Raw genomic sequence first — 27,413 nt, 5'->3', positions numbered from 1 at the left:
ACCACTGCCTTTGATCATCACATTGACGTCAAATTTAAATAAGCAAGGTAACTTAATTTGAAAAGCAAGCTACAGACATTTAAATGCCTCTCATTATTCTAATGCATCCTTCCAATTTTCAGTATTCTAACAAATATTCATTAAATGCCTACTAAGTGCCAATAAGTATTGCACGTGCAGTCATCAACACAGAGGTGATGACAGGAAGCCTCGGAGCACATCAGACTGTTCTCTATCCATCTCCTAAGGTTAAGATACACACACCACTACAGCAACTTCAAACTCTTACTGGTCAAAAAATGAAAGAAAGGTTAAAGCTAAATGTGATGCCATTACCTGTCAAGCTAGTGATTTGGGGGAATTATATATTAAAAAAGTACTCTATCCATTTTGGCTAAGAATGATGGATGTATTCATAAAAGCTTATGTGTGAAACAGTAACGTTCAGGGACAATGCATCAAGCAGGATGGATTAGACTCTCCTGAAATAACAAACAGCCCCAAAGGATCGCAAAAAAAGCCTTCTTTTTTTGCTCTTGCAAAGTCTAATGTCGGCGAATGGCTCTCTTCCATCTTGTAACCGGTCTTAAGGCATCTACTCCGTGAACTTCCCTGGAGCACCAGTGGTTAAGAACCTGCCTGCCAATGTAGGGGAAACGGGTTTGATCTTTGGCGTCCCACATGACCCAGGCAACCAAGCCACAGCAACTGCAGCCCACGCACCCTAGAGCCCATGCTCAGCAAGGAGAGAAGCGACCGCAACGAGAAACCCCTGCACCTCACCCAAAGAGTAGCCCCGCCCACCACAACTAAAGGAAATCTGCACAGAGCAACCAAGAAAAACTGCAGACAAAAATAAGATGAATAAACTTTTCAAAAAAGCACATCTCCTCTCAATCATCTGACAGTCTGCGGAAGGCAGAAGCAAAGAGTGTTTGGATGAGCAAGGTCTCTTCCACAAATACAAATAACTATTCCTGATAATTCTGAAGATAATACCCAACCCCTCGCCCATCAGAAAAAGACCCAGTTTCCCCCTAACTCAGTCTCTCCCATCAGGAAGCTCCCATAAGCCTCTTATCCTTCTCCATCAGAGGACAGACAGAATGAAAACCACAATCACAGACAACTAACCAATCTGATCACATGGACCACAGCCTTGTCTAACTCAGTGAAACGATGAGCCATGCCATGTAGGGCCACCCAAGACGGACGGGTCATGGTGGAGAGGTCAGACAGAATGTGGTCCGCTGGAGAAGGGCATGGCAAACCACTTCAGTACTCTTGCATTGAGAACCCCATGAACAGTATGAAAAGGCAAAATGATACGATACTGAAAGAGGAACTCCCCAGGTCAGTAGGTGCCCAATATGCTACTGGAGATCAGTGGAGAACTACCTCCAGGAAGAATGAAGAGATGGAGCCAAAGCAAAAACAACACCCAGTTGTGGATGTAATTGGTGATGGAAGTAAAGCCCGATGCTGTGAAGAGCAATGTTGCAAAGGAATCTGGAATGTTAAGTCCATGAACTAAGGCAAATTGGAAGTGGTCAAACAGGAGATGGCAGGAGTGAACGTTGACATTTTAGGAATCAGTGAACTAAAATGGGTTGGAATGGGTGGATTTAACTCAGATGACCATTATATCTACTACTGTGGGCAAAAATCCCTTAGAAGAAATGGAGTAGCCATCATAGTCAACAAAAGAGTCTGAAATGCAGTACTTGGATGCAGTCTCAAAAACGACAGAATAATCTCTGCTCATTTCCAAGGCAAACCATTCAATATCACGGTAATCCAAGTCTATGTCCTGACCAATAGTGCTGAAGAAGCTGAAGTTGAATGGTTCTATGAAGACCTAAAAGACCTTCTAGAACTAACATCCAAAAAAGAGGTCCTTTTCATTACAGGGGACTGGAATGCAAAAGTAGGAAGTCAAGAAATACCTGGAGTAACAGGCAAATTTGGCTTTGGAATACAGAATAAAGCAGGACAAAGGCTAACAGTGTTTTGCCAAGAGAATGCACTGGTCAAAGCAAACACCCTCTTCCAAAAACACAAGAGAAGACTCTACACATGGATATCACCAGATGGTCAACACCGAAATCAGATTGATTATATTCTTTGCAGCCAGAGATGGAGAAGTTCTATACAGGCAACAAAAATAAGACTGGGAGCTGACTGTGGCTCAGGTCATGAACTCCTTATTGCCAAATTCAGATGTAAATTGAAGAAAGTAGGGAAAACCACTAAACCATTCAGGTTTACCTAAATCAAATCCCTTATTATTATACAGTGGAAGTGAGAAATAGATTCAAGGGATTAGATCTGATAGACAGAGTGCCTGAAGAACTATGGATGGACGTTCCTGATGCTGTAGAGGAGGCAGGGATCTAGACCATCCCCAAGAAAAAGAAATGCAAAAAGGGAAAATAGTTGTCTGAAGAGACCTTACAAATAGCTGTGAAAAGAAGAGAAGAGAAAGGCAAAGGAGAAAAGGAAAGACTCTTCATTTGAATGCAGAGTTCCAAAGAATAGCAAGGAGAGAGAAAAAAGGCTTCCTCAGTGATCGATGCAAAGAAACAGAGGAAAACAATAGAATGGGAAAGACTAGAGATCTCTTCAAGAAAATTGATACCAGGGAAACATTTCATGCAGAGATGGGCTCAATGAAGGACAGAAATGGTATGGACCTAACAGAAGCTGGTAAGAATTCACACAAGACCTATACAAAAAAAGATCTTCATGACCCAGATAATCACGATGGTGTGATCACTCACTTAGAGACAGACATCCTGGAATGCAAAGTCAAGTGGGCTTTAGGAAACATCACTATGAACAAAGCAAGTGGAGGTGATGGAATTCCAGTTGAGCTATTTCAAATCCTAAAAGGTGATGCTGTCAAAGTGCTGCACTCAGTATGCCAGCAAATTTGAAAAACTCAGCAGTGGCCACAGGACCAGAAAAGGTCAGTTTTCATTTCAATCCCAAAGAAAGGCAATGCCAAAGAATGCTCCAACTACCACACAATTGCACTCATCTCACATGCTAGTAAAGTAATGCTCAAAATTCTCCAAGCCAGGTTTCAACAGTACATGAACTATGAACTTCCAGATGTTCAAGTTGGATTTAGAAAAGGCAGAGGAACCAGAGATCAAACTGCCAACATCTGCTGATCATCGAAAAAGCAAGAGAGTTCCAGAAAAACATCTATTTCTGCTTTATTGACTAGGACAAAGCCTTTGACTTTGTGGATCACAACAAACTGTTGAAAATTCTGAAAGAGATGGGAATACCAGACCACCCAACCTGCCTCCTGAGAAATCTGTATCCAGGTCAAGAAGCAACAGTTAGAACTGGACATGGAGCAACAGACTGGTTCCAAATTGGGAAAGGAGTATGTGAAGACTGTATATTGTCCCCCTGCTTATTTAACTTATATGCAGAGACATCATGAGAAATGCCAGACTGGATGAAGCACAAGCTGGAATCAAGATTGCCAGGAGAAATATCAATAACCTCAGATATGCAGATGACACCACCCTTATGGCAGAAAGTGAAGAGGAACTAAAAAGCCTCTTGATGAAGTGAAAGAGGAGAGTGAAAAAGTTGGCTTATAACTCAACATTCAGAAAGGTAAGATCATGGCATCCAGTCCTATCACTTCATGGCAAATAGATGTGGAAACAGTGACAGATTTTATTTTTTGGGCTCCAAAATCACTGCAGATGGTGACTGCAGCCATGAAATTAAAAGACACTTGGAAGAAAAGTTATGACTAACCTGCTGCTGCTGCTGCTGCTGCTAAGTCGCTTCAGTCGTGTCCGACTCTGTGTGACCCCATAGATGGCAGCCCACCAGGCTCCCCTGTCCCTGGGATTCTCAAGGCAAAAACACTGAAGTGGATTGCCATTTCCTTCTCCAATGTATGAAAGTGAAAAGTGAAAGTGAAGTCGCTCAGTCATGTCCGACTCTTAGCGACCCCATGGACTGCAGCCCACCAGGCTCCTCTGTCCATGGGATTTTCCAGACAAGAGTACTGGAGTGGGGTGCCATTGCCTTCTCCGATGACCAACCTAGAAAGCTTATTAAAAAGCAGAGACATTACTTTGCCAACAAAGGTCCATTTAGTCAAAGCTATGGTTTTTCCAGTAGTCATGTTTGGATATAAGATTCGGACCATAAAGAAAGCTGATCACCAAAGAATTGACACTTTTGAACTGTGGTGTTGGAGAAGACTCTTGAGAGTCTGTTGGACTGCAAGGAGATCCAACCAGTCCTTCTTGACTGGCAGGAAATCAGGAATTAGGGAATTCGAATTTCCTACAGGAAATCAGTCCTGAATATGCATTGGCAGGACTGATGCTGAAGCTGAAACTCCAATACTTTGGCCACCTGATGCGAAGAACTGACTCATTTGAAAAGATCCTGATGCTGGGAAAGACTGAAGGTGAGAGGAGAAGAGGCAACAGAGGATGAGATGGTTGGATGGCATCACCAACTTGATGGACATGAGTCTGAGTAAACTCCAGGAGTTGGTGATGGACAAGGAGGCCTGGTGTGCTGCAGTCCATGGGGTTGCAAAGAGTGAGACATGACTGAGCCACTGAATTGATACTGATAGAGTATGGGTGATCTCAAATCTCACTTTGATTAATGGCAGACAGTGGGAAACACCTGTAGTTGAAAGCTTTTGTTTTTATGCTTCAAGGGGACATGGTTTGGGTCTCCTTGGAGATGGCCTTTCTGGGGTGAGTTCTGTGAACAGAGGTGGGGGACTGGCCCAGGAGAGGGGAGGAGAACAGGAGCTGGGGGACCTGGGGAGCACTGAAAATGCCATCTAGGCTGACCATGTAATCTAGCAACTTAAAACGTCCTCTGGGCTAATGTTATGATGGTAGAACCCCCCTCAGGAAATGCCCTGCCACGTGGTCCAGGCTCTGCTTCAGCAGCCCCTCTTCCCTGGACACACAGTCCACCTTCAAGTGTCTCTGAATACTCAGATTTCCCTGGTGTCCAGGTTAAGACTCTTCACTTCCAACGCAAAGGACCTAGGTTCCATCCCTGGTCAGGGGACTAAGACCCCACAAGCTGCATGTCATGGCCAAAAAATAAAAAAAAATATCTCTGAATATGAGATACTCCTTCAGAGCTCAGATCTAGGCCCCTAATTTCTACCTACTCATTGGTTATATCTTTTAAACCCAAGCACGCACATGCACAGTGCACATTCACGTGCACACACAGCGTGATTCTCTCTTTCCCATGACAGCCTTCCCAGTAATCTCTCTTCCATGCTCAACAGCATCACTTCCTTTCCTCCCCCTCCAGTGAGAGGATCCTCATGCTCTTCACTGTTCTGGCCTCTATTCTCTGGGTCCCCTCCAGAAGCTTCCCACAGTGTGGCAGTGACATGACCAGGGCAGCCTCTACCTAGCCTCCGATCTGGGCAAGACCTCTACACTAAGGTCTGTCAACCCTTAGAGAACATGGTGAGTTTGTAGTTTCCTCATGCTCTCATCTTACAGAAAGAAAAGCATAAACTAGAGCAGAGATTCCAAAACACACTGGCTTTTGTCCTTAGCGGCGCCTCCAAGCATTTCAGACGTCCTAGTAAACACACACCCATTTGAAAAAAGCAACTCAAATGCCAACTAATTCTGCAGGATCCTCAGCTGATGTCTGATCAAAGTGCATCCTGAGTAGGAGGAAAGGTGATGGTTCCCAGACACCAAATGCTCACCTTCATCACATAGGATAGCTCTGAGAAGGAATGAATCATGCTTTATTCAATTATTCCCACTCAGAAGTCACCACCATTCAGGAGCCTATTACTTACGGAGGGGAAACTCCAGGAACCCACCTGATGAGGAGGACGACTGCTTCTAAATTCAGTTGGCTGGGTTTTTAATGTTCTGCGTTTTCGTTCTGTTTTCACTGTAGAAGTGATGTCCAGCCACCCTAGTGCACTGGACAGAGCAGCTCCTAGATGGGCGGAGGGCAGCCCCAGCTGCAGCTTCAGGCAGTGCTGCTGGGGCAGCTACAGGCAGTAAAGATGGATGGTAGGCTGTCCTGAGGCCATTCACGGATCTGAAGGAGCTTCACTTGGGGGCTCAGGAAGTCCGTGTCCTGAGTGTTCTTTTCAGCTGCCTCTTGGTCCTTATCCTCTATTTGTAGTAACCAAATTTGTGCTAGAGACCAAGCCTCAACCTCTAACCTAGATCTGGGAGCCAGGTTCTTGCTATGTTCCTGTATGGTTTCCAGCCCAGTGCTCTGGTTGAAAATGATGGTGCCTTGCCATGCTCTTGGACTTCCCTGGTGTCTCAGATGGTAAAGAATCTGCCTGTAATGTGGGAGACCCGGGTTCAATCCCTGGGTTGGAAAGATCCCCTGGAGGAGGAAATAGCAACCGATTCCAGTATTCTTGCCTGGAGAATTCCATGGACCGAGGAGCGTGGTGGGCTACCACCCATGAAGTTGCAAAGAGTTGGACACAACTGAGCGACTAACCTTTCTGCCATGCTCTTAACAGTCTTTCCTTTCCCCAGAACCTCAGGACTGCAGCCAGGGCTCTGCTACCATTTGCCTGACTCTCCTGATGCTGGTACCCTGCTTGGTCTCAGGATGATCTCAGTACCCCGAATCCCCATCACTGGAGTCCACCCTCCTCCCAGGCCTTCCATCCTTCTTCTGTGCCCCAGGACACAATGCCTGCCCTCTGCTTACACATGACTAACGTGTGAGTACCTAATGACTCACCTCCCTCTAGGAGGATGCATTGTTTCGTTTGCTCCCTGATGGCAGTTGGGTCAACATCAATGTCAGCCTGGGGAACCAGTGTATCTCCCCAGGCTCTTCAATTCTGTCTGGAGTTAACACATTCCAAGATCCTTTCTGCTCAAAGCAGCTTTGGAGGAGAATGGATGAGAGGTGAAGCTGCAGAAAGGGGATGTGCAGCTTCGGGACCCTAAGCTAGATGAGAAATGGAGATGCTGGGAAAAGAAAACGGCATCTCTTTCCCCAGCCCGAGCCAAGTGCTGTGAGTGCTTCCTACCCCCCCAACCCACTCCTATTCCCTCCTCACCCACCCAGCAACTCGATATCTGTCACAGTGAGGACTGGGATAGCTCTGTGAACACCAGACCTAAGTCATTAAGTAAACACTGCAGTTTCAGTATTGTAGATTGTTTTCCCTTGGAATATATAGAAGGCAACTAACAAATTACCCCCAAGTTATATTTACCAGCTTTGAGGGTAACTCAGAGAAACAAAATGGTGCTTGGCTATCTTAAGGATGTGTTGAAATTCACAAAGAACTATTTTTTTTGCCAGGTGGTGATTCTTCTTTACAGAAATAATAACTCCCACTTGCTAATTGATGTGATAAACGAAGACAGAACCTCTTCTCTTCCATCACTACCTCCAAAATTAAATTTAACAGCAATACTCTGCTTAGGCAGGGAGAACAAATGGGCTAGTTACTCATTCATGGAGAACAGGTAAAAATTTTCCAGTGGCTGTTTCTTTGAAGTGTCTATTTTGAGAGATTTGAGGGGGAGTAGGTTACAAGGTGAGTATCCAACCTTTTAGAGAGCAAAAATCAGGAGTTTCAACCAAGTGCCTGCTTATCAAATGTCAATACAGACAGTGTACCTCAGTCAAGCTAAGCTTTCTTCCAATTCCATGTGCTTTGCAGCCATCCTATATCTGAATGTCACAGCTACCTTTACAAAAACAATATTCTTCAATTCAAGTAAGCAGAAAAATACAGTGAAAAGATTCCCTACTAGTCTTTAGGTAAAAGCAGATATTTTTCTTAAGAAAAACACCAGTGAGAATAAAAGCCAAGTATTGTTTTAGATTCTCTTCAATTTCCAAAATACCATTTAAAAAATAATTACACCCACGATTCATGCATGATTCATTAGGCAGGCAGCTCCAATGCACAGCTCCATTGTAATTGCACTGAAAATGTCGACATCATGAAATATACCCCCAACTTCTTGAGATTATCACCTATTCTAGTAACATCTTTGCTACCATGTAAATCTTGTCCTAATAGTCTATCTTCATTAAACGATAACAATAGTATTTCAGTTCTATGACTGGATAGCCTTCTGAAGAAATTTTTTGTTACTTCTGAATAATTAGAAGGTCAAACACTCTGTTACTGATATTTAAACCTTTTATCGTGAAAGTTAATAGGCTTAAATCACAGAATCCTCTAAGAAGATGACTGGAATGTTACCTGGGGTGGGGTGGGTGGGGAGAAGGCACACCATGGTTGTCAGCAAATACAAGTGTTTCTAAAGACAAAAAATGGTACAGATGAACCAGTCTGCAGTAGGGAATCAATAATATACAGTACACGATCCATCACCTCTGCTGATTACAGACCAAAGTCAGAAAAGACAGCATTCCTTACATAATAGATAACCTCACAGAACATAACATATAATAAATATGATAGACAATATCTTGCAGGATAGAAACAAAAGATGCAAACTGCTGAATCATGTATCTGAAGGGGCCAGGTTGAGAGGACCAGCACCTGGATTTAATGGCCTTACAACTGAGAGTTCCACTGGGCGACCTGCCCATCCCTTTAGGTTTGAAGGGCATCCACTCTGATCTGGCAGCCACCCCTGAAGAGGCAGCCTGATGCACGGGCCAGGCACTGGAGGTCAGGGTCTCCCCACCACCACCATCCAGACACCTACCTGTGGTCTTTAACGGGGTTTTCTCTCCTAGCAACAGTTTTAACCTTTTGGCGTGGATTTTGCCTTGATAATGTGAGTCAGCCACCACCGCAGAGGTGAAGGACATGTTACAGAGAGTACAACATTTGTTTTTATCCACCATGTCAGCATCATTTCCCTGTGAGAGAGAGAGAGATTCAAAGAATATTAGAGCACCCCAAGGCTTCCAATGTCTTTGTTCCACTCACCATGAAACTCACCATCAGTCTTTTTCTTGTCTTTTTTTCTTTTTTTTAAAGCATTGCATTGAGTATTATTCCATGTGGGATTTGTAGATGAAAACTCATTTTACCCACGCTATGTCACGTAACTCCATTATAAAATGAGGGTTTTATACTTAGTTAGTATTGTTAATATTAACTATCAACAAAATTAGTTAATATTCATTGAGCAAGTTAGTTAATATTGTTGAAAAGATTGAAATAGTCAACCCATATAACAGGAGTTAATCCAATGCCTGGAAATAGTAATCAACACATATTAGGTTCTACTATTATCATTTTAATTTTGGCCTGATCATTAATGTTATCCAACTAGAACCAATTATGTGTGTCTGTGTATGTGTGTGTGTGTGTGTGTGTTAGTCGCTTAGTGGTGTCCGACTCTTTGCAACCCCATAGACTATAGCCCACCAGGCCCCTCCGTCCACATGATTCTCCAGGAAAGAACATCGAAGTGGGTTGCCATTTCCTTCTCCAAAAGGAACTATAAAAAGAAAGAACGTGAAGTCACTCAGTCCTGTCTGACTCTTTGTGACCCCAGGGACTGTAGCCTACCAGGCTCCTCCACCCATGGAATTTTCCAGGCAAAAGTACTGGAGTGGGGTGCCATTTCCTTTTCTGAGAACCAATTATATTCTTAGTTAATTATTGGCTAGTTTTTGATCCATTCTACAGTCCGTCTAGTCAAGGCTATGGTTTTTCCTGTGGTCATGTATGGATGTGAGAGTTGGACTGTGAAGAAGGCTGAGCACCGAAGAATTGATGCTTTTGGACTGTGGTGTTGGAGAAGACTCTTGAGAGTCCCTTGGACTGCAAGGAGATCCAACCAGTCCATTCTGAAGGAGATCAACCCTGGGATTTCTTTAGAAGGAATGGTGCTAAAGCTGCAACTCCAGTACTTTTGCCACCTCATGGGAAGAGTTGAGTCATTGGAAAAGACTCTGATGCTGGGAGGGATTGGGGGCAGGAGGAGAAGGGGATGATAGAGGATGAGATGGCTGGATGGCATCACTGATTCGATGGACGTGAGTCTGAGTGAACTCCGGGAGTTGGTGATGGACAGGGAGGCCTGGCGTGCTGCAATTCATGGGGTCACAAAGAGTCGGACACGACTGAGCGACTGAACTGAACTTATCTATACTTTCTCCATGTTCATCAAACTATCTCCTCCTTTGACACAATTTTAGTCAATGGCTTTATGTTCTATATCATTGAAAATTTTGTGGTCGTCAATCAGATGAGCTCAAGAATTTTTCCTTATAAATAGTATCTCTGCACCGTCACTTCACTGTTCATCATTTTTCAAAAGGCATCTTAAAGCTGATGCAATAGTTGTTCAGTGAAGCAAGAGCTTACTAGTCTACTCTCTGTTTCTTGTTTCCTTTTTTTTTTTTTTTGACCATAAGTAAATTCTCACCCTTGGAAAGAAGTAGCCTCTTCCTTTTTCTTGAAATGTCTATTTTGTCCTTGCTCTGCAATCTATTATTTCCTACATGATAAACATTACCAAAACTTTCTCAGTGACCAACTTCAACCTCTATTTAATACGGAGCACTACTGCCAGGCTCCAGGAACATGCACCAATGGGAGAATATGAGCTACCTGCAGAAAATTAAGGCCCACAACAGGTGAGAACCCAATGGATCTGGTACCAGGAGGAAAAGGTTCTCTCGTGGCATCTGTATTATGCATCAAAATGAGTAAAACACCAGAGTTCACAGGGCCTGAATTATTTAGCAGAAATTATCATTTGGCATTCAGCTCTGCTTTGACACACTTTAGCCTCACCAGGATACGTGGCCCCATGTTCAAGACTTTTTTTTAAGATTTCTTTAAGGAATCCGATATTTATCATAGAGAACTTGAGTCTATCATAAAGCTACGGTGACCATGCTGGCTGAATTTTCTGGGAGAGTTTGCATCATTTTCCTTTTCTTCAAGACAGGTGATTCATTAACTGCTGCACAAAATACTTAAATCCAGCTTGATTTTTATTCCTCTGTTAGACTTCATGAAAATGAATAATGATTTGGGAAAAAAATAAATCCTTTGTCAGACCATGTGACCTGGCGATTGTGCCCACAGGTCATCAATTACCTATATTCTGTGAGGGGAAGATTAATTCACGGGCTCCCCTCCCGCCTAGTTAGAAATTGAGGGTAAAGAGGACTCTCAGATAAGGAGTTAATCTATTCCTTAATGGAATGGTAGGAGCAAAGCATCTCTTTGTTAAAAGAGCAGCCATGGGTGAGTATCTGGCCTCACAAAAGCCCCTTCTCCTATTCCTGGCAGACTCCAAAGAATGCAATTTAAAATGGCATGGGGACAAGGATGAAGGTGGGGGTGGGACAGAGAAAGGGAATTCTGTATTTTTCTGCACAACAATAAGGTGTCCAGAGTGATGGAGAGCATTGCCTTGCATATTTTGTGGCAGTTAGAAAACTAACACTTTCCTTCTTAAGGCATCTATTGGTAATAGCACTGATAATTTGCACTCAGTCTTGGGGCTAGTGTGTGTGTGTGTGTGTGTGTGTGTGTGTGTGTGTGTGTGTTCTAGGAGGCTGGCATGCAGTTCAGGGGTGGGGGAAGGGAGAGACTCCATAAAAGTTTCTGAGATTTGGAATCCTACCTATAGCCACTTATTAGCTTGACCTTGCGAGCGTGCTCAGTCACGTACAACTCTTTGAGACTCCATGGACTGTAGCTCGCCAGGCTCCTCTGTCCATGAGATTTCCCAGGCAAGAATACTGGAGTGAGTTGCCATTTCCTTCCCCAGGGGATCTTCTCGACCCAGAGACTGAATCTGCATCTTCTGCATTGGCAGGCAGATTCTTTACCACTGAGCCCCCCGGGAATGGTAGCATATATTAAATCTTAGAATCTACCCAAGACCCTTATCACATTTTAAAAGTGAGATTTAAGGAAATGTACTGCTAGAGGTTAGGGTGGGGAGTCCATGAAAGGAGATGGATTCTACGGACAGAGGCTGGGCCTCCCCAAAGGGGTCTCTCGTAGAGAGGCACAAACCTCAGGACACCTGGGTAGGTACTGAGGCTGGACCCACCAAGTGTCTCCTTGCTGAGCACTTCAAGCGGAGGTGCTTTGAGTTTCCTCATCAGTAAAAATTCAAAGAGGGACTTCCCTAGAGGTCCAGCGGTTAGGACTCCACACTTCCACTGTAGGGAGCATAGGTTCGATTCCCTGGTCGGGGAACTAAGAGTATGCATGTCATAAGGGGTGGCCCCAGATTTTTTTTAATTTAAAAAAAATTGAAATTAAAAAAAAAGCTTTTAAAAACAGAAGGAAGTCATAGACACTTGAACCCTTTTGTGTGGTCTGCTGTGGAGCCAACTGAACCAGGCAAGAAAGGGGAGACTTGGTTTCCTGGCATCTGTGTCTCTAACCAGGCCCAGGACATGCCCCAGACCCACGATGGGGCAGAGCCAAGAAGACCAGGAAGCACAGATCAGGGAGTTGCTGAAGGGGTTGAGCCCAGTGAGGGAACAGTGGACAGCTCGGGGGGACTGAGCCCTAACTGACACTTTTCCACTCTGTCAGGGAATATTGGTCTGATGTTTAAAGGGACAAAAGGGGAAGGTTGTCAAGGTGAGAGTGGTTGCTTGGATTGCCCATTTTCACCTACTTATGCATAATATGGGCTCAAGCATCTCATTTTTCTTAAAAGCACAAGATCATAAGCTAAAGCTTAACTCACAATCCACACCTGTTTAGAATCTGTGCATCCCTTATGCCACTTCTAGCAAAATCACCAGCTGAACCTGGGCTCAGGAACTAGTCCCTGTCTCCCTGGAGCTCTAAGGTGGAGACATCTCTACAGAAAGGGGCTGCCATCATGGTATGAAGTGTATTCAGATCGAGTTTCCAAGGCAAAGAACAGCCCTTAAACTGGATAATGACTAGTGGGTTTATGGTATTCATTCATTCAACACATTTTTAAGGACCCCCTAAATATGTGCGATGCTGTGCTAGAAGAATAAAACTCCACTCTCTGTTATTAAAGAGGTTGAGACCAGGGGAACTGGAGAAAGCAGGAAAAAAATGAAAGAAAAACAATATAATCAAAGAAATACAGTCTCCTGTTGGAACCATGCTTTCCCAATTAGGTAAGGTTAAAAGACCCGTCATGCAAATGAGCCTATTTGTGTGGATTTTCATCTTCCAGCCTTCTCCTGCCTGGTATGTCCTTCTTCATCATTGCTTATCTAATCTGGTCTATCCAAAACCTTTTTCGTGGCTCAGTTTAACCATCACTTTCTTGAGATGAAGCTTCTTCTGTTTTTCATCCTGAAGAAGCTGACAGTGGCCTTGGGGTCTTCCATGTGTCCTGTATATGCCTTTTTTTATGAGAGAATGCTGAATTCTGACATGTACTTTTTTCATATTTGTTCCCCTCAAGAGGAACAAGGAAATAGTTAAAGTTAAGGAAAACTTTTCATTAATCCTGGGGCCTCAGCTCCTAGTACAATGCTTGCCACACAGTAGGACCTGCAGGTGTTTATTGAATGAACACAGGAGTTGAGGGTTGGTTTGTGGGATTAGTAAATTGCATGCCATAAAAAGACAAACCAGGAAGACAGGTAACACAAGGGGGCCTATGTTCAGCCAGGAAGAGAACCAGAGTTTTCAACAATTTGTAAACTAACTTGAGGGTTCAACTAGGGAACATTTTCCCAAAAGGTATGGTCATTTCATCATGGTTTTAATATTCATTCTTAGATTTCTGCTCTGCTGTATCAATCTCATGAGAGTCTTGGATTTCTGCTCAATCTCATTCACACCATCATAGACAAGAATCAAAGAATAAGACAAGCAGAGAACCAACTGTTATGCAAGAAGATATCATGGAAGGCAGTTACGCCATCATTACAGAAGAGGGACCAAGAAAGGTTAGGTGTCTGACCATACAAGGGCTGTTATGCCTTGAGAAGTCAGGCAGCTTTTTGAGGCCCATAAGGCATCTTTTATGGGATATTTTACTAAGGGAGGTCAATGTAACTTACACAATGTCACCAACTCTGATTCCTCGAATGACCCCAGTGGAGACGCAACTATCCAGAGAGAATCTCAATATTAACCAAGGTCCTAGAATGTGCCAGAATTTAGTTGTGTATTCCTGGCTATCTAAATTCCAGATCAACAGCTGCTTGCAACTACAGATCACATCATTGTTACTGGAGTCTCTCACTGTCCCAAAAGCCCTGCTGTTTTAAGCTAAGGGGAGAAATTCCATAAAGGTTGATGAACTGATGTCAGAGATCACATTTAAAGTTTCTGACTTAACAAATTGAGAATGGTCCTAAGCTACCAAGTAAATGAAGGGGAATCCAAGATTGTCTTTATAAAATATGGGTTTCAATCAGAAGGCAACTATTTGGTCAGACTTTTTCAATGCAGCGTCCACATCACTGAAAGAAAAAAAAGCTTGTGGAGCATCCTAAGACCGCTTATTCAAAGCATTTCACAAAGTTAAGAAGTTTTCTGAAGAATTCCAACCTCATGAAAAACCGTGACTGACTCAGCCAAAAATCTAGTTTTGAAATTCCATTTTATTTTATCATAAGTTTTTTTTTTTCACTCCATTCAAATAACCATCTTCATTCTTCTTCAGGTAAATGTAAAAAGCCTAAGAGAAAGACTTTTATTTCAGAATGTCAGAGTGAGGAATCCTGCGATGTTGTTCCCCAGCAAAACAGCTATAAATGGTGCAAGTTATTTGTTTAAAAAATTATTCAGAGTCTTTGAAAATTATCCTAAAAGTAAATACCACGTTAAAATCTTTTTCAGGAAAACATACTAACTCTCAGTAAGAACAGTGAGAGTTCCATGGCACTACAGAGATGACCTTTGCTCTCCCTCTGGACCCCCCAGCTCAGCATGATGGCAGCTCCACTCCACTGTGTGTGGTCCAGAAATTTGGACTCCCCTTCCCATCAGCTCCCAGTTAGGAGATATCAGGAAGAGCAGGCCACTAAGCTGAACCACATCCCCTTCAGCTCCAAGATGCAGAAACTAAATTCCCAGCAAAGCAACCCAGAAACTAGGTACTCTCTCCCTTCAGTCTTATTCATAAGACAGAAGCTCCATCCCCCACACAGCTGGCCCAGAATATTGGAACCGTGATAAGATGTGCCCCAGTTTGCTTGTAGGACAAAGGTTCTGTGCCTGGGAAACAAGCTAAGAAGACCAGAGGCTGTCACCTCTGCCCAGATAATGAAGCAGAGCAGTCACTCTGAGAAAAGCAGTGGCTCAGAGATTTTTCCATGAGAACAGAGGGAAAATAAGAACAGGGAGCTGCTAAGCTCTCCCCAGAGGAACAGACCATGTTTGAAATGGAGTGTGGGAAAGTTTAAGCATAAGGATGCTCTCAAGCACAATGGCGGTTTTGGTGGTAAGCAATTAAGAAAAAGCCAATGGCTCCATCAGAGCAACAAGCTAGTTTACCAGAGAGAACCAGAGAAAGAGACAGCTAAGGCGTGCCTTCTCATCATCAGAACAAACTGCAAAGACTTGCCTTAAAAACTAATGATACAAAAGGGACTAAATTTAATCAGATTGGCATTTATATTTTAGAGTATTGGTAGAAACAACAGAGCAATCATCCAGCAACAAGCAGAGCTTAAGAGCTAGGTATGATTCCAGCAGAAGAAGACAGCTTAACAGAGGAGATCAGGGAAAGAGACAGTTCACTGGAGTCCTGCAAAACCCACTGTCAGCCCACAATGACTGTGCACTCTCCTAAGGATGTTCCTCTGAGGAATCTGCAACTACATATAGTTGGGGAAAAGGATATAATTAAAATAATCTAGTAAAGACACTGGACAAGTAAATAAGCAATCTACAACAAAAACAAGTTCAAGAGAGTGGGAGAATTAGTTTCCAACGTTGCTACATTACCTAAAATATCCAGTCTCCAACAACAATAAAAATTATACAGTAGGCAAAAAAAAAAAGAAAAATGTAACACATATACAAGAGGAAAAAAGACAACCAAAAGACGGTCCAGATAGTAAGTTTATCTGGCAAAGACTTCAAAGCAACACCAAAGATTTCAATTACTGATGTGTTCAGAGAATTAAAGGGAATCATGTTTAAATAATGGAATGTATGATGCCAATATGCAGTAAAATAGAGAATATCACTAAAGAAATAGAAATAATGAAAAGAAAATGGATATTCTGGAGTTAAAAAGTACAGTGACTGAAATTAAAACTTCATTAGAGAGACTCATCAGTAGCTTTGAGCTTACATAAGAAAAAAATCACTGGTCTTAAAGACAGAAAAAAAAATAGAGATTATGCAATTCAGAAAAGAAACGAAAACAAGAATAAAAAAAAAAAACTGAAGACTGTCTCAGAGAAATGTAGAACACCATTAATCACACCAACATATGCATTAAATTATAATACCAGAAGGAGAATAGAAAGAGAATGGAGCAGAAAAACATATTAAAAAAAATATTGACTGAAAACTTCCCAAATTTGAAGAAAAATATTCTCATACACTTCCAAGAAGTTTAACAAAACTCAAGTAGGATAAGCAGAAAATGATCTCTGCATCACAACACATCATAGTACAAAAACACTGAAAGCCAAAAACAGACAAAGTTTTGAAGCAACAAAGAAACACAGCTCACCACGGACAAGGCAACCACAATAAGATAAACAGTTGATTTCTCATCAGAAACAATGAAGGTCAGAAGACGATGTGATGACATACTCAGAAGGCCGAAGAAAAAAAAATCTATCGACCAAGAATCTTATGTCCAGCAAAACATCCTTTTAAAATTTAAGGTGAAATAAAGGCATCCAGAGATTTTTTAATTTTTTTAAATATAAATTTATTTATTTTAATTGGAGGTTAATTACTTTAGAATATTGTATTGGTTTTGCCATACATCAACATGAATCCGCCACAGGTGCACACGTGTTCCCCATCCTGAACCCCCCTCCCTCCTTCCTCCCTGTACCATCCCTCTGGGTCATCCCAGTGCACCAGCCCCAAGCATTCTGTATCCTGCATAGAACCTGGACTGGCGATTCATTTATATGATATTATACATGTTTCAATGCCATTCTCCCAAATCATCCCACCCTTGCCCTCTCCCACAGAGTCCAAAAGACTATTCTATACATCTGAGTCTCTTTTGCTGCCTCACATACAGGGTTATCGTTACCATCTTTCTAAATTCCATATATATGCGCTACTATACTGTATGGGAGTTTTTCTTTCTGGCTTACTTCACTCTGTATTTTTAAAACTGAATTTGTTGCTAGCAGATTCACACTACAGGGAATAATACTAAAGAAAGTTCTACCTGAAAGCAAAACAAATGAGACAATAATTTGAATTTCACAAAAAAGAAACAATAAACAAAGAGCACCAGTGAAGGTAATTATATAATTATAAAAGACAACATAAATGCATGCGTCTCCTTTTTTCTCTTAGCAAATTTAAAAAATATATAGTCACGTGCATATATTCGTATAGTCAGGTCAATAATACATAGAAATATAATGTAGAGGATAATAATAGCACAAAGGAGGTAGGTGGGACCAAATCTATATCATAAGGTTGCAACTCAAATCCATAGGAGTTAATGTTAAGAACCATTGAGAATAAATAAAAAGGTTATTACAGCAAACACTAAAATACATACTGTCTTCCTTTCATTTCTAGCTTCCTTACAAAATTGCATAAAACAGCAATTATAACAGTGTATCATTGGATTTATGACATGCCTAGGCAGAATACCTATAATAATAGAAGCATGAAAAACAGGGAGAAGACAGCTACACAGGAGTAATATTTCTATATCTGGTTAAAATCAAGCAAATTCAGAGAAGTTAGGATGTATATGTAAACCCTAGAACAATCACTAAATAAATAATTCAAAATAATATGGTGAAAAATCACTTAAGGAATTAGAGTGGTGTAATACAAAAATTCTCTTAATGCAAAGGGCCTCCTGTACTGCAGGCAGATTCTTTAGTATCTGAGCCACCAGGGAAGCCCAGTACAAAATATTCTGCGAATGCAAAAGAAGGTGATATAAGAGAAACAAAAGAAGAAAAGAACATAATTCATACAGAAATTAAAACCAAAATAGTAGACATAACTCTGACTATTTAGCAACAACGTGAAAGCATTGCTGCCACCCAGGCATTGAGCCGAGTCTGACTCTTTGTGACCCAATGGACTGTAGCCCACCAAGCGCCTCTGTCCATGGAATTTTCCAGGCAAGAACACTAGAGAGGGCCACCAGTTTCTACTCCAGGACATCTTCTTGATCCAGAGATCGAACCCACATCTCCCGCATTGGCAAGAGGATTCTTTACCACTGTGCCACCTGGGGAGCAGCATGAAAGTTTTGTCTAATCAAAATAGAGAGGATAAGACTGGATAAAGAGAAAATTTGGCAGATCAATATGTTGTCTGGAGGACACACACTTTGGAGTCAATGATACATATGAATGAAACTAAAAGGATGAAAAGATATATCTGGCAAACAGCATCCTCAAGGAAGCTGCAGTGACTCTTAGGAAAAGACATGGGCAGTACACTCCTTGACATCAGTCTGAGAATTATCTCTTTCGATATGTATTCTCAGGTAAGGAAAACAAAAAGACACACATGGGACTATTATCACACAAAATACTTCCGCATAGAAAAGGAAACCATCAACAAAACAAAAAGACAACCTACCAAACAAGAGAAGATATTTGCAAATCAAAGAGGTTAATATGCAAAATATATAAAGAAGTCATACAACTCACAATAAAAATTTGATTAAATAGTGAGCACAGGAGTTGAAGAGACATTTTTTCCCCAAAGAAGACAAACAGATGGACAACAAACATGTGAAAAGTTGCTGAACATCGCTAGTCATCAGGGAAATGCAAATCAAAACCACAAGGAGCCAAAACCCCACACCTTCGGAATGGCTACTTTCAAAAAGACAATAAATAACAAGTGTCAGCTAGAACGGAGAGAAAAGGGGACCTTGTGCCCCACTGTTGGGAGTGTAAAGCGGTGGAGTGGAGTGTAAAGACTGTGAACAAGTGTACCGAGGTTCCTAAAAGTTAAAAACAAGCCTACTATACGATGCAGCAATTCCATTTCTGGGCTTCCAAAGAAAACAAAAACAGTAATTTGAAATGATATTTGCAGCCCTATGTTCAATGCAGGATTATTTACAATAGCCAAGATATGGAAGCAACCAAAGTGTGCATTAACAGATGAATGGACGGTAATCATAAAAAGGAATGAAATTTTGCCGTCTGTGACAACATGGATAGACCTAGAAGGTATGCTACATGAAATGAGTCAGACAGGGAAAAACAAATACTGTATTATTTCACTTACAGGTGTAATCTAAAAAATAAGACAAATGAACAAACATAACAAAAAAGAAACAAAGTCAAAAGTACAAACAGGTGGTTGCCAGAGAGAAGGCAGGTAGGGGGATGGGTGAATTAGGTGAAGGAAATTAAGAGGTACATGCTTCCAGTTACAAAATAAATGGGTCATAGGATGAAATGTATGGTGAGGAAACTTAACAATAATGTGATATTGCATGGTGACGAAGGAGATCAAAAGGTACAAACTTCCAGTGATAAGATAAATAAGTTCTACGGATATAACGTATCATAACAAGATTCATTAGCACTGGTATATGATATATATGAAAGCTCTTACAAGATAAAATCCTGAGTTTTATCATAGCAGAAGTTTTTTTTCTAGTTTAATTTTGTATCGGTATGAGACAATGGATGTACACCTAAATTATTGCGGTAATTCAGGATGTATGTAAGTCATACATACATACATACATACACACATACATACATACATATACATACATACATACATTTTGTAACTTAAATCATTATGCCGTATACCTTAAACTAATACAATGCTGTATCTCAGTTATATCATATTAAAATAAGTAGAGTTAAGTAAAGGGTCTGAATAAACATTTCTATGAAGAAATGGCGAATAAAAACATTAAAAAGTGCTTGACACTACTATCAGGAAAATGCAAATAAACCACAATGAGATACCACTTCATAAACCACTAGAATCAGTTCAGTTCAGTCACTCAGTCGTATCCGACTCTGTAACCCCATGGACTGCAGAATGGTTAGTATAAAAAAGATGGGTGATAAAAGGCATTAGCAAGGATGTGGAGAACCAGGAACCCCCATCCACTTATGGTGAGAATGTAAAATGGCATCAGCAACACTGGAAAACCACCTGACAGTTCCTTAAAAGGTGAAACATGGAGTTACCAAATGATCCAGCAATTCCAGTGCCAAATACAGTCTTCTTTGTTTACAGGTGTGTACCAGTATCCCCAAGGTTTTAGAAGTTTGGTTTTACGAAAGACCTCCATTAGCACCTGCGTCACTAACTGAAAGAAATCCCAAGGGGATTTTGGCTTTTAAGGGGACTATCTGGAAAATGAAAATAGCATTCAGCTTTTGTTTTGCATTGGCCTGTAATAAAAGCAGCAGGCACCCCGCAGCAGCCCCTTCGCCAGGAATTACCCAGCATCTCGGCATCAAGCCACCATAGCTCAGAACTGCCTCTGAGCTTCTGTGCTTTAACTCAATCTATTTTGTGCCTCTAATAGCAAGATGTGTCCTAAGCTAATCGTTTCTTTGCTTTATGCCATTCCAGCATATGAAAGGTTTCATAGGAACACTCTTCTTTCAGACAGTCAGGAGAGCCTGCCTTTGCAAACTTACCTACTTGCAAATATTTATTTGTGAGCCCCAAATTCAAACTTGTGGTGCTTTGGTGGTAATTCATGGGCACGTACAGAGTGTCAAAAAATTTGTCACCTGCCACACATGTTCTCAGCTGAGATTTAACAAGGCAACAGTGCCTTCTTGCCTCTAACGCTGTAAACAAGTGTTCTTTTCATGGCCCATTCAGTTTCACATTCTTTTTGTTGCATGTGTGTGTGCTTTTTGTTGGTGATTTCATTGCTTCAAATGACCCCCAAGGGTAATGTTGAAGGGCTGGATAGTGTTCTCAAGCACAGGAAGGCTGGGAGCGCCTTATAGAGAAAATACAAGTGTTAGACCAGCTTCATTCACGCATGAGTTATAGTGACGTTTGCTGTATGAGTTTGGTGTTAATCCATCAACAATACTGTACATCCAGAATAAGGAAGAAAAAATTCACTGATCCATATGTGAGATCACTCCAGAAAGTGGTAAATTAATATCTGTAGTGCATGATGAAGCTGCGGAAAGGCTGGAAAAGTGACTAAATGTGTGGATTCACAAGATAACCACCAATGGAAAAAATACCATGGGCTGCATTATTGTAAGGCTAAAAGTCAATGAAATGTACCATGCTATGTAGAGTCAGGAAAATATTTAAACATTTCTTGGCTCATTTTATTATAAAAAAATTACATGTAGTCAGTTATTTGTAAGAAATGTATATTAAATAAAGCACATATAAGGAGAAATGCATAAAATGAGGTTACCTATTGATGGATGATTGATTAAAGTCTTGGGACCAGCGGCTTGCAGGAACTTAACCCTGTACTTCCTCTAGAAGCTATAGCCCAGTATTTGCTAACTCAGAGCTGGTGACTTTACAGAAAGTAACTATCAACACATGAAAAGTGGGAATTGAATGTATATTTCATTCAAGAGAAAAATACATGTCCACATGCAAATTTTATGAAATTTTTTCTTTTTATGTGTACATAAAAATTCATAACAGCATACTTCGTAACAGCCCAGATGTGGAAATAAGCCATAGGCCTATCACCTGAAGAACAGGTAAATAAAATGTGCCATAATCCATACAATGGCCCATTATCAGCAAGAAAAAGAACAAGGTACTGATAGCTACTGTAACCCAGGTGAACCTCAAAAACATTATGCTAAGTGAAAAAAGCCAGCTACAAAAGACTGTATACTGTATGATTCCATTTATATGAAATTTTCAGAGTAGGAAAATCTACAAAACAGAGAAGTCGCATAGTCATTACTGAAGAGTAGGAAAAGAGGGGACAGAGTGAGGAAAAACAGACACACCTCAGCAGGTACAGGGTCTCTTTTCGGTGAGAATGATATTCTACAGTTTATTGTGATGAGTTTCACAACTCTGTGACTGCACCAAAGACCAGTGCCTTGTACATTTTGTATTTCTAATTGGTGTATTCCCAGGTGGTGCTAGCAGTAAAGACCCTTCTGTCCAATGTGGGAGATTCAAGAGACGCAGCATGGATCCCTGGGTCAGGAAGATCCCCTGGAGAAGAAGGAAATGGCAGCCCACTCCAATTTTCCTGCCTGGGAAATCCCATGAACAGAGGAGCCTGGTGGGCTACAACCCATGGGGTCGCAAAGAGTTGGACACGACTGAAGCGACTTTGCTTGCTCACTTGCATCGTTGCCTTACAATGTGGTGCTGGTCTCTGCAGGACTGCAAAGTTAATCGGCTAGAAGTTTGCGTATATCCTTCCCTCTTGAGCCTCCCTCCCCCCACCCCATCCCCTCCTTCTAGATCGTCACAGAACACTGAGCTCCCTGCACTAAACAGCAGGTGCCCACTGGCTACATGTGGCATAGGCACACACGGTTGTCTACATGTATCAGTCACAATCTTCCCATTCATCCCCCCAACCCCATCTACACGTCCATCCTCTACACCTGCAGTGAGTTGTAGGGGATATGAATTATATCTTAATAAAACTGTTAGAGGGAAAAAAAATGATACACTTAAATGTTCTAAAATCTCAAAGAAATACTAACATTTGAAGCATAACTTTTCTGGGCTTCTTTTGCTTGGAGGCAAATCTACTGAGAAAGGGAAAAATAAATAAGAAGTATTTTCTTTGCATGGGCTTCCTTATAGGAGTATATATCTCAGGACTAGCTGATGTCCTTGGAATTCTGATCACCAGTGTCCATTTTAGCTAAAGGCATTTCTCGGCTATAATAGAACTCTATCTGCAGCTGCTACTAAGCTACACTTAAAGGCGAGAGCCACCTGACATTCTCTGCTAGAGCCAGAAATAACTGTAGCTCCCAGCACATACCATGCGGTAAGATGAAATGTCCAACAAATGCAACTATTTCCAGAGTTATGTATGTCATTGCTTATTGTCTCGTATCTAACTCTGAAAAGAGGTACTAAGCGGGAAACACTGTTCCTTCTCCTTCTCTCCTACTTTACTTGGACCAAAAGACCTAGAAAAATTCTTCCTGATTGACTGCAGGGTCCTGAGCAATTTTTCTCACACGGTTCTCTCTCAGGCATCCTGTCCCATTCCATTTAGGTCGTGTTCTCTGTCGTCCCAGCCTACTCAAATTATACTCAGATGCCGGTCCGTTTTATCCAGGACCCTTGTTAACTTCATACACAGCTTTGTGGCTGACCTCTCCCAGTCCTGAACATCTGTGCCTTAAGTTTTGATTAGATATATTTTTTTTAATTATTTCAATTGCATTTTTTTAAAATTAGGATTGTCACTCCAAGAACATCTTGAAGGCAAGAACTTGAGGCATGATACTTCTTCCCCATCTCCAAGTCTGCCATGGGTCTAGTTACACAGGAAAAACTCAACAAACATGAACCAAACAGCTGCTGAATGAATGAAGTGGCCATCCACGAACCAGTTCTCACTTCTTCGTGTACATCTATTTTCCACATAAAATTACCTCTCCCCTGCTCTCTTGCCAACATTACTTGCTCTGTCTCAGAAAAAGGTCAATCAGCGTAGAGTTCAGACTCAATACTGAAATGGACATAGTGGCAATGGTATGCTATCATGGGAGTCTGCCCACACAGGAAGGATGTTTGCTGGCTAGGAAACTGGAAGGTGACCAGATATCCCAAGAGGAAGTGACAGTGTCTACAAGAAAGCTGGCCAGAGCCTTGTGTCCCAGCGTTGACTAGAGGTACACACCATGAACCTTGAATGGAAACCATCTCTCCACGGCCATAGGATTGGGGAAAGTGGTCATCTTGACAATAAGGGAAAGAGAGACAGGAGGTGTCTCCCCTGGACAGTATAGAATTCTCTGTGGGCCTTTGGCATTTGGAAGGCACCGGGTGGTTTTCCAGCCACTGAAGAAGTGTTTAAACAGATGGTAACAGGACTTACAAGAAAGACCCCAAAAGGGAGAAATGAACCAGACCTCCCGAGAGAGGACAAACGCATAACTCAGATAAGCCCCACTAACTAACAGAAGTGGCAAACAAAAGCGTCGCCACTGCATAGCTGTGCCACTGAGCACAAAGGTGGTGGGAGACGCAGACAGGGCAGAGAAAGGGCTGAGAGCTCTGAAAATCTAGGAACTTCCAAAGGAAAAGCTGTCTGAAGATCAGACAGAGTTGAGGTGGCTTTAAAACCGGAATGCCATGTATGTGTTTGTTTCATAGTAGCTCGAATCTGCTTCTATCATAATTGATGGGTTTACCTGTTCATGGTTGAGATTACCTTTCACTGTTATGGATTATGTCTCATCTGTCTCCACATTTTGAGTGTCTCATGCTTTAAAAAGTATGTCAAATGGAGTGACCAGAATAAAGAAATATGGAAATTGTATGTCAAGTCACAAGTACCACCTTTATTAAAGCTTGGTTATCTGAAAAAATAAAGAAATAAAATCAGAACGCCATCCACGGCAGAGAGGTTCACCTCCAGAACAGTCCTAGTCACCTCTGCCAGCCACGCTCTCAGGCTCCACGGTCTCCACACACGTGCCTTCCGAGTCACACACGGGGCCTGGTATGTTTCCCAGCAGTTAGTTTCCGTGACTCTAAAACACGCTTAGGACTTACTCTTCTTCCCTTTTCCCTCACCCCCCGCCCCCAAATGGTCTGTTTCGCTCCACCTCTCACGGCACATTTATCTTCTTTTCTCCCATCACTCCCGTCACAGCCCGAGTCCTTCTCCATCACATGCCTCTCCTTTAGACTCTTTATAGCACTTCGTTCACATTCTACAATTATATAATTTACGGATTTAAATCGACTTATTTCCTATCCGTCTCCTGCCACTAAGTTATTCAGGACCGTGTGGCCATATCTAGAGCAGGAGCACTGGCCTGGAGTCTACAGTACAAGCCACAAACACAGCCACACTTAAAAGTTTAACAGACCTATTAAAATATTAAAAGAACCTATGAAATTAATTTTTAAATATATTTTATTTAGTCTGATGTATTCAAACTATTTTCCTTTCCACATGTATTCAACATAGAAATTATTAAGGAGGCATTTTATAGTCTTATGGCAACCGACTCCAGTGTTCTTGCCTGGAGAATCCGAGGGACAGGGGAGCCTGGTAGGCTACCGTCCATGGGGTCGCACAGAGTCGGACACGACTGAAGAGACTTAGCAGCAACAGCAGCATACTCCTACCTGCTAAGACTTTGGAGTCTGGAATTTACACTTACAGCACAACTCATCTCAGATTACCTGTGTTTCAAGAGTTCAGGGGCTCCACAGGCCAGTGGGTACAGGGTTGCATGGCATAACTTGAGATCAAAGTGAATAATTATTAAATACTAGTTGAACTAAAGAATGAAGGAAGGAAGAAGGGAGGAGTCAGTGAGTAACCAAATGAATAAATTCCCATTTTCACAGGTCAGGAAAGTGAAGCTAGAATGTTTACATAAATTCTCCAGCATGTCAGATGTTTAGCGTGTGGGGGGATGGGGCGCTGATTTTTGAATCCTTGACCCATAGAAGTCAAGGCAGTGCTGTTTCCATGATAAGGCACCGGCATCTTAGGTCAAGTCTTCTCATCAGAAACTTTCAAGGGCTCTTTACTTTACTACTACCTAAAAATAAATTCCTCGTCGTGACATTTAAAGTCTGCTAGGAGCTAATGCTCAACACACTTTTCATACATAATATGCCCCAACCGAACTGATGTTTTTCAAGATCAGGAACACCAAAGGACCTGCTAAGAGATGGTCTGAAGTCCCAGCTGCCAGCATCTCTGCCCTTCCTAGGCTGCCTGCCTGCCCTGGTCGGATGCTGCAGGTGAGCAGAGATTCAGGGCTTCCGATCCCATCTCTGTCTCAGGCTGGAGAGCAGTAGGCTCCCTGGGAGAGGACAGTCCTGTCGCTCTTTCTTTCTCTGCCCCAGCACAGTGCCTGGCACCTGGGGGCTTACATGGTTGAATGAATACACCTCCCTCATTCTACAACCACAGGGAGGACTTCCCTACATGTCCTTCTTCACACAACTCCTCCCACCTGGGGTTTCCCCAGTCTCTGCACATGCAAGGGTCACTCAGATGCCATCTCCCTCACCTGGGCTTCCCCAAGCCAGCCCACCACCAACAGATCTCATTCTCCCCTCACAACTGCACTCAGGTGTCTGCCCACACACTTAGCAAATATCTCACTATTTATACTAGAACACTCATTCTTTGGTCTAAAAATGTATTATCCAGGTGTTTTGTGTGATGTCCTAAGAAAAAACACAAAATACTGAATTAAAGAGGAGCCTATCTGGATTCAAAAGATGCTAGTTCAAGTCCTGGCTTAAATGTACTAGATGTCACTTATAGTTATTGAGTCTGAAATTTCTCCCCAGTTATTTATGAAATAAAATCTGCCCTGTTTGTCTATTCATGAGATAAAAGTCAGGATAAAGGAATATAATACATGGAGACATAGCTTCCCTCATAGTTCAGTCGGTAAAGAATCTGCCTGCAATGCAGGAGACCCAGGTTCGATTCCTGGGTCGGGAAGATCCCCTGCAGAATGAAATGGCAATCCACTCCAGTATTGTTGCCTGGAGGGCTTCAGTCCATGGGACCCCAAGAGTCAGACACGACTTAGAGACTAAACCTTTTGGAGACATACTTTGCAATTTGGAAAGTACTTCTCAAATTATATATATATATATGACTCCCAGATGGCACAGGGGTAAAGAACCCGCCTGCCAATGCAGGAGACATAAGAGACAGAAGTTTGATCTCTGGGTCAGGAAGATCCCCTGAGGAGAAAATGGCAACCCACTCCAGTATTCTTGCCTGGAGAATCCCATGGCAAGGAGGAGGATGATGGGCTATGGTCTTTGAGGTCACAAAGAACCGGACACTACTAAGCAACTGAGCAGACACACACACACACATATACACAGATTTATGTATATACATATATAACAAATAATTACATTATTATAATTTAACAGATTGTTCATATATACATATATATTCAAATAGACTGGGGAATGGATGTATATTACCTTATTTATCTTTTTCAGTGAATTTACTTATCCCTGACATTTTCTCACTTATTTACCGGTATTCATGTTTCACGTCTGTCTTCTGCCATTGTGATGTATGCTTCTTGAGGCCAGGAACTCTGTTTTATTCACAGCTTGACCTGTAGTGTCTATAAGAGGAACTGCCATAGGCCATTCA

General features: G+C 41.9%; 1 protein-coding gene across 1 annotated transcript in view; it reads right to left on the bottom strand.

The window, feature by feature from the left end:
* The window catches only part of ZMAT4 (zinc finger matrin-type 4), a 234,527-nt gene that overhangs the window by 96,428 nt on the left and 110,686 nt on the right, over positions 1–27,413 (bottom strand). The window contains exon 3 of the mRNA XM_068970498.1: positions 8,721–8,877. Coding sequence (XP_068826599.1) covers positions 8,721–8,877 — 157 coding nt within the window. The remainder of the gene's footprint in view (positions 1–8,720; positions 8,878–27,413) is intronic.

Source organism: Capricornis sumatraensis, chromosome 4 (genome assembly GCF_032405125.1).
Source record: "Capricornis sumatraensis isolate serow.1 chromosome 4, serow.2, whole genome shotgun sequence".
NCBI lineage: Eukaryota > Metazoa > Chordata > Mammalia > Artiodactyla > Bovidae > Capricornis > Capricornis sumatraensis.
The sequence above is the reverse complement of the archived record's forward strand: the minus strand, read 5'-3'. Positions and strand labels throughout refer to the sequence as shown.